The sequence below is a fragment of the Orcinus orca genome, chromosome 5 (assembly GCF_937001465.1).
Source record: "Orcinus orca chromosome 5, mOrcOrc1.1, whole genome shotgun sequence".
NCBI classification, from domain to species: Eukaryota; Metazoa; Chordata; class Mammalia; order Artiodactyla; family Delphinidae; genus Orcinus; species Orcinus orca.
This window is the reverse complement of record NC_064563.1, coordinates 45,063,524-45,077,197: the sequence shown is the minus strand read 5'-3', so window position 1 is coordinate 45,077,197 and position 13,674 is coordinate 45,063,524. Positions and strand designations below refer to the sequence as shown.

Below are 13,674 nucleotides of genomic sequence, written 5' to 3'. Positions count from 1 at the left end.
AAATTACTATACCTGTTTCTTTAACAGCATTATTATTTAAAAAATTGTTTTATAAGCAGGAAATGAATAATCTCCATGTCCTAACAGGAGAGATAAATATTCTGAAGATTTATAAGGTTTATAAACAAGGAAATGGTGACACAGTTGACTTAATGGGGCCACAAATTCAATGTGAAAGAGGACATAAGAGTCCCTAACTCCTCATCCTATACCCCAAACCATGCCTTTTACCACAACTAAAGGACTAGAGTCACATCCTGTATAACTCAATGGGAGCTGTGTTTACTGAATTATTTCCTTGGGGGTAGATGTTTGTCATAGTTTTGTATACACTCAGGAAAGTGTTATTTTACTGAGTGTATTCATGAAGATGTGATAGTCTATAATTAAAATACATAAATTTACTTTTTTTGCACAATACTTACAACTATAATAATGGAAATAAAGAAGGCACCTGTAATTCTACCACTGTATCAAATAAGCTTTCCTCTATTATTCCCTTACTGTCCTCACCAAGAATCATGTTTGGAATATCTGAAATTTTGATTTACATTTTCTGGGGAGTTTATTAGACTTGAACTCTGTTCATTTGGCGATTTACTTTGAAGCCCAGGTCAGCTCCTGGCTACTCCCAGAGAATGTTTCAAGAGAATATACTTACTAAGTTTAGAAGAAGTACCCTCTGAGGTCAGCCATCTCATTGCTCATCTGTAGGTTCCTTTGATACAGGACAATCCTAGATGTCACCGACTGAACAGGATGTTTAGACCCAATATAATATCTAACCTACACCATGAAAGGAATGCTTCAGGAGTTTTTTGGACTAGGTCTAAATCAGACTTTCTAAGTCCTGTAAACCATTGAGGCTTACTCACATTTGAATTACGTTCTGGTTGGGAAAAAAATGGCACTAAAGGAGTAGGGTGCCACTTAAACACAGCATTTATCTTTCTGAAATTTACTTCCTGTTGATTACTGATTACTCCCTGTTGATTAGCATCAGTTGGGTTTTCCATTTAAATAAACATCTTACTGATTGCTTGTAAATCCTCAGATTCAGATTTCATTTTACTGAGAATGTAAATTACTGAAAGATTTATTCAATCATTCACATAAAGTCAACTGCTACAATGGTCTGACTTAGAAATCCTAGACAATTTTTAAAAGCTTTGTTTTATAAATATAAATAGGTTAATATTTCATAGATTAATTATATAAACTTGATTCACTTCCCTAATGAACAGGTTCTAATGAATAGGTGACTGGGTCAGACAGTGGAACACAGATAATTTAATGCTCTCAATTGATATGATATTCATTATTTATTTAAAAAATAATTTGTTTTTAATTTTCCCCATTTTTATTGAAGTATAATTCATGTACAGTGAAATGACAGCTCTTTTTTTAAAAAATAAATTTACTTATTTTATTCTTGGCTGCATTGGATCTTAGTTGCAGCATGCAGGATCTTTTTTTATTTGCGGCATGCAGACTTCTTAGTTGCGGCATGAATGCGGGATCTAGTTACCCAACCAGGGATCAAACTCGGGCCCCCTGCATTGGGAGCACGGAGTCTTACCCACTGGACCACCAGGGAAGTCCCCAGAATAATGTCTCTTAAGAAGCCAACAAAGACATATTCTCCAAACCAATGATAATAAAGAAGTCCAAATTTAGTTGAGGTGTACCTTTTTACCAGTTGGTTCTCAGGAGAGTTGGCTTAGTCAACCACAAGCTGAAGGCACAAAAGCAAAAGTCGAATGTTGCCGCTGGAGCACACTGCTAGGGAACGAAGACTCAAGTGTTGACCGGGTGAATGATCTTGGTGGGGCCGCTGCAGTGTTTTCACCGTTGCTGTCGCCATAGTTGCTTATTCATTTGTTCTTATTGATCAGCCGCCAGTGGTGCCCCTCAGCAGCTGAGCTACAGGGTGCTTCATCAGCAGCCTCAGATGTCCATGATGATCTCCCGACAACACCTTCACTCTTATAGCAAAACAGCTTTCCTTATAAAAACAACTTCATTCTTAGATCAAAACAACTTCATTTTTTCGTGAACGAGTGGATTTGAAATCATATCAAACCACTACACAAGAGTTGTTGATGATGGGAAATGATAAATCATGACTTTTCTGATACCTTTTTGTATCTTAACATAATGAAGTATATTTATTTTACGTTTTTCCATAGCACGCTCTCAAAGTCCTAAAAGCTCCGTATTTTCTCAGCAAGGTCAAAATTAGTAAAAAATATAGTTTATCAGTTGCTCACAGTAGATTTTCAACAGTCAATCTTAACCTGGTCTATGTTTCAGTATCAGGCTTATACTGCAGTTTGGATGGGCCATTGAATGAGGAAATGAAATGACACCCCAAATTGCTTTTTTGATTTTCCTAACAATCTCCCTTTTATAAAGCATAATAATTTAAGTTTATCAGGTTTTTTTTCTTTTCCTTTTTACAGGAACACCAGTGTATTCAGTAGCATGGGGCCCTGATTCGGAAAAGGTTCTTTACACAGCAGGCAAACAGCTGATCATTAAACCTCTTCAACCAAATGCTAAAGTTTTACAGGTACTTCTCAGGCATTTGTAAATTGTTACTGGGGTCTGCCAGACTGCTAAGTGAGAGGTCACTTTCTTAGGAGTCCCTTTTTTCTGGGTGGTCTTGTTATAGTTGAAGCTCTTAAGTGTGTGGTTTTATCGGCCTTTGTTACAGAACAGGGGATATCTGGTTATGTTTCCAACGAGGTTCACTTTCCCCTTTTTCCAACTCACATTATACCAGTAAGTCATAAATGTGTTCTGAGTTACTAAATTATCACATGATTTGGCATAATAGCCATCTTTAAATTTAACAGAGTCAACCTAACATGTATAGATTTGAGACAAAACAGGACTAAATCATAAAACTTTAAGAGGTTGTTTAGACTGTATTTTTTATCATCACCTCTAGCGTCTTCCTCCTCATTGTTTGTTCAGTACCCTTGAGCTTTCTCTAAGACCCTAGAATTCTTTTAGTATTTTTAGAGTGGAGGAGGCGTCAATGTAATGTTTAGAACAATTGGGTATATATAATTTTACCAATTATAGGGAAGCAAAACAATAGTGGCAGTTAAGACAGGTCAGGGGAGGACAAATAAATGAAAAACCTTTAAGCCTATATCCAGGATTTTGATGTTTGATTTCAGTGCAAAGAGGCAGAATCATTTTCTTCATATTTTGATAATGACACAGTGTAGTGTGGGTAATAAGATTACAGGCTTTGGAGTTAGTCACCTGGGTTCAAATGTTCACTTACTTATATGTGACTTTAGGCAAGTTATAAAATGTCTTAGAGCCTCAGCGTTCTCATCTCTTAGATGTGATGCTAATACCTACTTGATAGGAATGTTGTGAGGATTAAATGAGTTAAATTGCAAAGTGCATGGGACAGTGCATATAATCAAAATATTGAGTGCACACAATGAAGAGTAGTTGTTGTTGATATTGCGGTGTTATTCTGTCATCTCTACCTTTTAGTCAGCCCTTAATAAATTAGAGCCATGGAGGCCAGTTAAAAGGTGTAGAATGACCACGTCCTGGGTAAGGGATTTGGTGCTGGAGATTGACTGGCTACAGCAGGTATAAAAAGTGTTTTAAGAAGAAACATTAGGTTTAACAGTGGGTAGATGTAGAATTTGGAGAGTAAGGATATAGAAATGGCTTTGAGATTCCATATTAATCACTTCTATGTAGAGTATGCTATACATATTCCACACAGTCATCATGCATTTACATTTTTCTACATGCAGAACACTCTGCTAAGAACCGTGGAACAACAGAAAGAGAAGAATTTGGGGAAAAGGAATAAGCTAGGAAAGAGGACCGGCTCTGACTGCCTTTAGTCAAAGTCCTTCTAGTACCGCTTATATTCTGAAAATGTGCTTTGAAATCATACAGCAAAAGCAGGCCAGATGAATCTTTTAGTTTATAGTTATGTGATTTGTTAAGATACCTGTAATTAGGCATATGTAAGTGAAACTCAGGAAGATGCTTAAATCACCATTGATAAATTATCGTTTTGTGGCTCGGTAAAACCTTTGGCCCAAGAGGTAGTGAAGGGAAAGAAAAGTATCCATTGCCAAAATTCAGCTAGAGTGGAGAGGGGTTAAAGGATAATTAGTAACTTCGTGCAAATCTTCTATTCCTTTTGGAAAACTAAAGCTGCAGCAATTCTCCTTGGGCATAAACACATACTCAAATTTGGATTATTCACAAAAAAGAATGCTTATTTAATTCTTGCTTGTAGAATACAGTTCAAAAGTATATATTTCATTTCCCTTAAGAGCTTTAGGGACTCTTCTAGAGACCCAGAACTTGGTTTCAGAGTGAGGAGACTTCTGTTTATTTAGTCATTCAGTGGGAATGTAGTGCATACTTACTATATCCTAGGCGCTATGCTGGGGTGTAACGTATTAAAAGTGAAACAGAACATAGTTCCTGCCTTCTGTGAGGAGCTCACGATTCAAAGGAATTTTACAAAATGCCTAATACATTAAGAAATAATTGAAAAATGTCTATGCATTATATGTAATATGTGAATATATGTAATATATAATTGATATTCTAAATTATAGTATAAGGAAAATTTAAACCATATTTTGTTCCTAACTTTTGAATATGGAAAATTTTATTTTTGTAGTTTTAAAATGAAACTCTTGAGAATCTCTGCACGTGTATATCTCTATATATCTATATTTTGTTATTTTTGTCTTTGCAGTTTATTTTAGGACATTGGATTAATTTAGCAGTAAATTGTGAAAATTATTGCTTTATCAAAACATTTGTTTTTTTTTTTGTTTGGTTTTTTTTTTTGCGGTACGCGGGCCTCTCACTGTTGTGGCCTCTCCCGTTGCGGAGCACAGGCTCCGGACGCGCAGGCTTAGTGGCCATGGCTCACCGGCCCAGCCACTCCGCGGCATGTGGGATCTTTCTGGACTGGGGCACGAACCCATGTCCCCTGCATCGGCAGGTGGACTCTCAACCACTGCGCCACCAGGGAAGTCCAAAACATTTGTTTTTGACAGAGTGTATTTTTATGTATCTTGAATAAAACAAGCTATGAATTATTGCTTATTCCTAGGGCTTATTTGACCCTAATTTGATGTTTTTTTCTGTATACATTAAGAATAATAGATTTTCCCGGGAAGGCTCTGTAGAGAGAAAACCCTTAAAATCAGTCACTCTTTGAAACAAAGTTGGTTGGTTCAGACATTAAAATGTACCTTATAGTCTTCAAGAAAAATTAATCTTTTTCAGTTATATTATTCTGCTTAAACCTAGTGAAAGATTAATGGCTTTTAATTATGTGCGTGGTTAATAGCTAAATGAGCACATAAATTATATTTAAGATCAAGAAGACATCCACGCTTAATTTCTAGATCGCCAATTTTTTGGTGACTTAGATATATACACAAATATGTATGCATTCTATATATGTGTAGAGTATATATCTGTGGGAAACCTTTTGTTATATGGTAAATGCAGCAGAATTTTCTCAGAGTAGTTAGTGACTACTCCAGGGACATGAAGGTAAAGAGAATGAAGCTTAGGGGAATGTACAGAAGAGAATGAAGAGAGTACTAAAGAGGATGTGCATGTAGTAGAAGTTTTTTTAAAAAATAAAAGAATTAGTAAATAAGAATGAAGGCAGTATCAGTAATGGGATCAACTGTGCAAAGGGAGCAAAATTTGGATTCAAGTAAGTTTTGGAGTACATAACATATTCATTCCATTATTATCACACAGATGTCAAGCTTGGAATAGTTCAATAGCAAGTGATTTTCCATCTGGAGTCCAGGCAATTGAGGAAATTAATAAGGATGTGAGTTATATAGTGGATGTCATAGTGCAAGGTGCTTTTCATTAGTTTAAATTGGAAATGAAACCAGCATAATGGTTATGAAAGGAAGATAGGAGTCTTCTCCAAGAAGAGGACAAAAGAATCATTAGAAAGAGGCAAAATGCCTTTTCTTATTTAAAAAACTTTTCAGTGCTCTTGAAGTTATAATAAATATCTTATTTTTTTCTCATAGTGGAAAGCTCATGATGGCATTATTTTAAAAGTAGACTGGAACTCAGTCAATGATTTAATTTTATCTGCTGGCGAAGACTGTAAATATAAGGTATGTAATGTTTGAATAATGTTTGAATTTATCACCTGGTTGAAAGAATCGAATTTTGGTGAAAAGTATTTAGCATGTAAGAGTATTCTTTTAGTCCTTCTCTTTAGCCATATCTTTTAACTCTAATAATTTAGCAAATTGTTATTTTATAATTTTCAGTGGCATTTTGAAGTGTTGCCTTTCTAATTTGGCCTATTTCATTGACCTATAGAATTTTTTTTTAACTTACCATTTTAACCATTAAAAAAAATATATTTATTTGGTCACGTGGGGTCTTAGTTGTGGCAGGCAGGCTCCTTAGTTGCGGCACGCATGTGGGATCTAGTTCCCTGACCAGGGATCAAACCCAGGCCCCTTGCATTGAGTGCGTGCAGTCTTATCCACTGTACCACTAGGGAAGTCCCTGACCTATAGAATTTGATTTAATGAGTAGCAACATGAAAACAACTCCTAGTTTTAGTGACTCTTTAAATCAATTTAAGTTTTGTTTTTTTTTTTTGCGGTACGCGGGCCTCTCACTGTTGTGGCCTCTCCCATTGCGGAGCACAGCTCCGGACCCGGAGGCTCAGCGGCAATGGCTCAGAGGCCCAGCTGCTCCGTGGCATGTGGGTTCCTCCCGGACCGGGGCACGACCCCGTGTCCCCTGCATCGGCAGGCGGACTCTCAACCACTGCGCCACCAGGGAAGCCCTAAAATGGGTAGTTTTTATGATTAATTAAAGCGTTAGTAAAATCTGAAATTATCATGATGATACCATAACATTTTTGGGGGAGATATTTAGGTTTCCAGGAATACAGCTTCCCTACCCCCACCTTGCCTTGTTGGATAGTAAAGACATGTAATTGCTAATATTATAAAGTGATGACTTCTAAATCTTTACCTGATACTTTACTAGAAGCTACAAACTTGTTTGTAATAACGTGGTGACTTATAAAAGAATTTTTAAAATTTGCTTTTTGTAGGTATGGGATAGCTACGGCCGCCCTCTGTACAGTTCACAACCTCATGAGCATCCTATTACCTCAGTTGCCTGGGCTCCAGATGGAGAATTATTTGCTGTTGGATCATTTCATACTTTACGCTTGTGTGATAAAACTGGGGTAAGTTATAGTGGTAAGCAATCACAGATGTGCTGTCATAATGCACAACACACCTGGTTCTCAATCTTTAAAAAACATTTTCAGTGATGCATTTGACTGCATCTTTCTGGTTTGTCTTCTTAATATACTGGTTCAATCAATTCCAGATTTATGGGACCATACAAGCTCTTTAAGTTCAATCTGAAGATTGGGTATGTTCTCTACTATCTTTCTGGAAATACTTATTTTAAGCATGGTTGTGAAAGATGGTAAAGTGTTAAAATTTATGCCCAATCAATATAGAGGGTTCAGTTTTTTTTTTTTTTTTTGTGAGGGTTCAGTTTTGAACCTTTTTTTTTTTTTTTTTTTTTTGCGGTACGCGGGCCCCTCACCATTGTGGCCTCTCCCGCTGCAGAGCAGGGGTTCCTGACGCACAGGCTCAGCGGCCATGGCTCACGGGCCTAGCCGCTCTGTGGCATGTGGAATCCTCCTGGACCGGGGCATGAACCCGTGTCCCCTGCATCGGCAGGCGGACTCTCAACCACTGCACCACCAGGGAAGCCCCCCTTTTTTTTTTTTAACTGTCAATATGTTTCATACAAAAGTTTTGGTTGCATATTTTTGGTAAGGAATTGATACTAAATTTTTTGAATGGTCATTTTAAAACCAAAGAATTCATATTTGAATGTGTGTGAGATTTTTCTCTCACAAGAGAATATGCCCTCTATACAAATTCTGTTTAGAACTTAGGCAAACAGCCAAGCTCAGCAGTATTTACCCACTGTACTTGAAGAATGAACTGTTTCATCAAAGTGCTCCAGAGGTGGCAGCATTATATGAGTGGGGCTATTCCATACTGTTCCTAACTATGAGGAAATCACATAAGTTTTCTGTAGCTTATTTTCCTTAAATGCAAAACAGGACAGTTAATTTAGAATTCTTAGAGCTTTTTAAATGACCTATTAAGTTTTCTGGTTGCTTGTTTTTTATCATATGAAATATAAAGTCCTCTGCCTGACTTTGAAGCTGTCTGAAACCTGGTGCCATAAAACCTCTTGTCTTTTCCCCCCATTACTCTCTAATTTGTATGTGTTCAAATCAGACTCATGAATCTTCTCTGCCCCTCACTAACGTCCTCATCTTCTCTTTTCATGGAATGCTCTCATCTGTTACACTTAATGAGTTCTTCCTATTTTTTAAGGCTCACTTCATATTTGACTTCTTTTCATGATACCTTCCATAGATAAAGTTTATTTATCTATTTTTCTAACTTCCTCTCACCTAGATCTCTTTTCTTAGTTTTAACATAAGGATGTTAAGTTAGACCATCTCATTTTCATCTGATTTTCTATCAATGATTCTCAGCCTATAGAATATATATTCTCATTTTCACAGTGTATTATATACTCTTATATCATCCATTTTAGTTTTATGTATATTGTTTTTGACTCCGTAGATAGTTTATAAGGTCCTATAGCTTAATGATTCTCTATTATCTGTACAATGCAGTAGATACTCAGTAATTCACTAATAAGTCCATTTAAGCATAATAATTTAAGTTTGCCATTTTGATGAAAATATTTAAAGATTTAAAAATCTTGGGGCATTGAATTGATCGAATAACTGAATTAAAGATTTACTTAATTAAACACCAAACCTATTTTTAGAATGTTAACTATTCAGGTAAAGTAAATTTTCTAAAAGAATTTTGTTCCTACCTTGTTCAACTGAATAGACTGAATATATTGTAATAATTTTTTAAGACTTGTGATTGACATTTTAAATATATTTTCTTTTATTCAATAGATATCATATATATACTAGTCATCAGAGAGTATTTTGGAAACTGGGGATGGGAAGATGTAAAGATTTTCACTCAAGTTGTTGACAGTCTAGTGGAGAATCAGACTATAAGACTGTGTAAATGCTATACATGAGGTTGCTGTGTGCAAGCACAATAGAGGAGTGGCAGAGCCTAACTCTGCCTGTGGGACACTGACTGAGAGCTGAGGCTTGAAGAATTAGTAGTTCTTCAAGGAGACATGGTGGGAGAAGAAAGTTGTAGGCAGAAGGAACCTCTTGTGCATCAAAGTATGGTGCTTTTTGTGCAATGTCAATAAGATTTTGCATGGGATGGTACCAGGAGATAATACAGAAAAGGTTCTGTGTTTGCCATCTAAAAGAGTCTAGATTTTACTATTTTAAAATGTAGTTATTTTATGTGGAGCCCCCTTAGGGGTTACTGTGGGGTAGAAAAGAGGTGAGGAGGTTGAGCCCCTGGTACTCCTCCACCCAGAAAAGCTCTACATGAATCAGCTTTGATATATAGATATATATATATATTTTTTTTGCGGTACGTGGGCCTCTCACTGTTGTGGCCTCTCCTGTTGCGGAGCACAGGCTCCAGATGCGCAGGCTCAGCGGCCATGGCTCACGGGCCCAGCCGCTCCGTGGCATGTGGGATCTTCCCGGACCGGGGCACGAACCCGTGCCCCCCTTCATCGGCAGGCGGACTCTCAACCACTGCGCCACCAGGGAAGCCCTGTTATATAGTTATTAAAAGTGATAATCTGCTTTCATAATGCCATGAAAAGATTTTTAAGATATATTGTCAGAAAAAAGTTACAAATTTTATCTATAGGATGGTCCTATTTGTGTAAAGATATGTGTCTATATATGAATAGAAAAACAGTCTGACAATATAACACATTTTAACAATGGTTATTCCTGGAGTTTGAAGTGATAGGTGATTTTTTTTCATAACTGCGTTTTCTAAAGTTTTCAAATAAAAAACATGCTTTGTATAATTTTTGAAGAGGGAAAAAACTAGATTTATCCTTTAATTTTATTTTGCTTGCAAAATTCATTGGATTCTCTAATCATGTAATTCAGTTTTCTTTCCTTTTTAAACAAATGTTGAATTTTGAAGCTATTTAATTTATATGTATATATAATTAAAACATGGAAAATTGTTTTTAAGGTGATATAGAATATATACATCTTTATTGGGAAGTAATTCTGTTCACTAAGATATAAATGCTATAAGCATTTTGAGTCAAAACCAAATTACCTACTGCATAATTACTTCCTGCACATCTTTTTAAAAAATGCCAAGCAGACATTCCCCTTGTGGAGTTTACTTTCTTGTTGCTAAGACAGGTATTAAATAATTAATTACCCACTCAGTTATTTAATTACAGTTGTAATAAATTTTACAAGGAGGTACAGGCTGTTCCTCGTAATGAGAACTAATCTATTTGGAGGGTCAAGGCAAGTTCGTATGGTGAAAGGTAAGAAGGGCAATGCTTATTGAGATTCTTCACCTTTTCTACTTACTGAGTAAGTGGTGTCAAGTTAGAGCCAAAAATTTAAGTCAGCTGGTGCTGCATAGTTTTCTCACACAGTTGTTTATCTGTTGCAAAAAACTTATTAAGGCTTCTTTTAAGAAGTAAGTACATGTTTTCTTCAACCTAGAAATGTCACACTTAAATGTAGCTCCTTGCTTCTTTTTTTTTCCTCAAAATCTGCAACTTAAAGTTGTATAATTAATAGTAGTAATCATTTATCCAGGGCCAGATTCTGTGGAATAATTTCAATATTAGATATTATAAAAATCTGGTCCTGAGGAAGGATTTGCTACAAATTTATCAGATTTCTATCTTGAGAGCTCTGTTTTGAGAGCTCTTCACAGATTTTTAGTTGAGTGCAGTGTTCTTAATCAACATTTAAAAAATTCTTATCTAGGCTTCCTTGACAGAAATTGGACAGTAATTTTTTAATATAAGTCTTAAAGAATGATGTTGGTGTAAACTTTCAGGTTATCTGTGAAATAATAAGCCTAGAAAAATGTGGTTTTTGTAAATATTTTCTTTTAATGTTTTTCAAGAAATATTTCTAGTGGGAGAAAAAACCTCAAATGCTTGGAGGCTGTAACTAAGGTTTTGGTTTGAATATATTCCTTACTATGCATGTATGTAAATGGACTGATGAGAAGAATATTTGAAAAAGCAGAAATTTTTATATTTTTGTATAGGTACATTACTCCAACTCAGTTGTTATATAGTAAATCTAATATTCCCATTAACTTTCATCATAAAATTGGAATTTTCTAAAAAGACCCTCACTAGGCTGATACGAAACTCCTGTTCCCATTTACATCTTCTATTTAAGTAGGCAAGTTACCTGTATTGGTTCAGAACTCACATCCTGGCTCACTTTTGTGGATTGTTGTTCAAATATCAATTTCATTTTCAAAGCCATTTTAGGTGGTATTCCATAGTCCAGTTAGTTGTCATGGTTTTACTGTGTTGATTCAAGTCAGCTGCATGAATAGGCTGCTTGATGGTGTTCCAAGGGCTTTATACATAGACTTAAAGAATACCGTTCTCCAGTTCCCTCCTCTCCATAATCCTACCCCAACTCTTGTAGCGAGGGGGTTGGGTGCTGCCTCTTTGCTGTCATTAGTGCAAATCAGGCATGGTAGATGGGGGCCCCACTGGGCAGCCTTCACAGTGCTCACTGGAGAGGGCCACTGCTTTGGCATTGCAGGGCTGGAATGGCCTGAGGGGCTCTGTCTCTACAGCACCACGTGGGGAGGCGGAAAGGTGCTACCTCTGCTCACTTGAGTGCAGAGCGGGAATGTTCCCCAGGGCTCCATCCCACTGTTTCCACAGGACACAGTGCCTGGTTGGGAGAGTGCCATGGTTTCTTTCATAGTGTGTGTTCGGAGAAGGGTAGTTATGTCCAAAGGGTTCCATCCTGCATTGCAACCCCTCTACCTGGCCCCTTGACCAGAGAATGAGCATTACTTGGAGCTTGTTTTGTCTCACATACTACTTAGAGTTAATATAATACCATTTCATGTAAAATATACGAACCTTGCATCCATGGTATTCCATTTACCCACCTTTCCTTTATGCTATAATTATATTACATCTATCACAATATGATACAGTTTTTGCTGTTAAAAGTCATATTCACTTTAAAGAAATTAAGGAAGAAAGAAATGTTTAGCATTTCTAGTGCTCTCATTTCTTCCTAAAGATACTAATTTCCATCTGATACAATTTTCCTTCAACCTATAAATCTTCTTTTAGGCATATCTCATAGTGTATAACTGCTGGTGATGAATTTTCTTTCTTTTTGTATATTTGAAAATGTTTTTTATTTTCCTCTTTGCTGGATTTACAATTCTGGGTTGACAGAGTTGTTTTTCCTTTCTTTCAGCACTTTAAAGATATTGCTGTACTCTCTTTTGGTCTTTATTGTTTTTGATGAGAAATAAGTGACTGTTGGTATCATTGCTCTCCTGAGTGTAAAGTGGCCTTTACCTCTGGCTGCTTTGAAGATTTTCTCTTTGTCTTTGGTTTTCAATAGTTTGATAGTGTATGACTTTCTTTGTATTTGTCTTGTTTGGGATTCTTTATACTTCTTGAATATGTAAAGTTATGATTTCACCAAACTGGGGGAAATTTTGGCCATTATTTTTTCAAAGTTTTTCTGCCCCATTCCCTTCCCTGCTGGAAGTCCAATTACAAATTTTTTAGACCTTTGATGTTGTCCCACAGGTCAACAAGGCTCTATTCTTATTTCTTCAACCTTTTTTTCCCCTCATTTCTAGGAATTTACTCTAAAGATCATTGGACAAGTACACAAAGATGTATGCATAACAATTTCATTGCAGTATTATAATGGTAAAAATCAGAAATAAAGTGTCCACAAGTGGGAGGCTGATTAGGTTAATATTCTATATGCCTAAAATGGAATACCCTCAAGTCATTAGAAGTGGGGAAGAGGGATGATGTTTAATAACCTGGAAAGCTATCTATGGTAAGTTATTTAGTAAAAAGACCAGGTTTTATTCTGTGATCTCACTTGTATAAAATTGTATACCCATAACTCTAACTACCTCTAACTACTAACTATTGTGGCTAAAGGTACACCCAATACTATATTTGGGTGATCTTTTGCTTCTTTATATGATTTTGTGTAGTGTGAACCTTTTTAAATGACTGTGTATCAATGGTACAGATGCAGTAAAGGTCTTTAAAAAATTCTTCAATAAAAATAAAAAGAAGTGATGTTGCAGAAAATGGTAGAGTAGGGAGCTCCAAGAATTGGTCCCTCCACTCAAGCAACCATTAACTGGCCCAAAAAAAAAAATATCAGAATCAACTTTTTCAGAGCTCTGGAATCTAATTCAAAACTTTGTAGCAGGGCTTCCCTGGTGGCGCAGTGGTTGAGAGTCCGCCTGCCGATGCAGGGGACACGGGAAGATCCCACATGCTGCGGAGCGACTGGGCCCGTGAGCCATGGCCGCTGAGCCTGCATGTCCGGAGCCTGTACTCCGCAACGGGAGAGGCCACAACAGTGAGAGGCCCGCGTACCGCAAAAAAAAAAACACTTTGTAGCAACCAGGGAAATGCTTAATG

The 13,674-nt window shown here is 36.6% G+C and overlaps 1 protein-coding gene across 10 annotated transcripts in view; it reads left to right on the top strand.

The window, feature by feature from the left end:
• IFT80 (intraflagellar transport 80) overlaps positions 1-13,674 on the top strand; it is a 106,340-nt gene that overhangs the window by 34,181 nt on the left and 58,485 nt on the right. For 9 of the 10 annotated variants that reach the window (XR_007477649.1, XM_049710515.1, XM_049710508.1 and 6 more), the window contains 3 exons: positions 2,463-2,572; positions 6,075-6,164; positions 7,127-7,264. Coding sequence is in view for 9 of the 10 variants with exons in the window: in XM_049710515.1 (XP_049566472.1) it covers positions 2,463-2,572; positions 6,075-6,164; positions 7,127-7,264 (338 nt within the window). In the remaining variant the exon portion in view is untranslated. The remainder of the gene's footprint in view (positions 1-2,462; positions 2,573-6,074; positions 6,165-7,126; positions 7,265-13,674) is intronic. The other variant, XM_049710511.1, reaches the window with a different exon arrangement.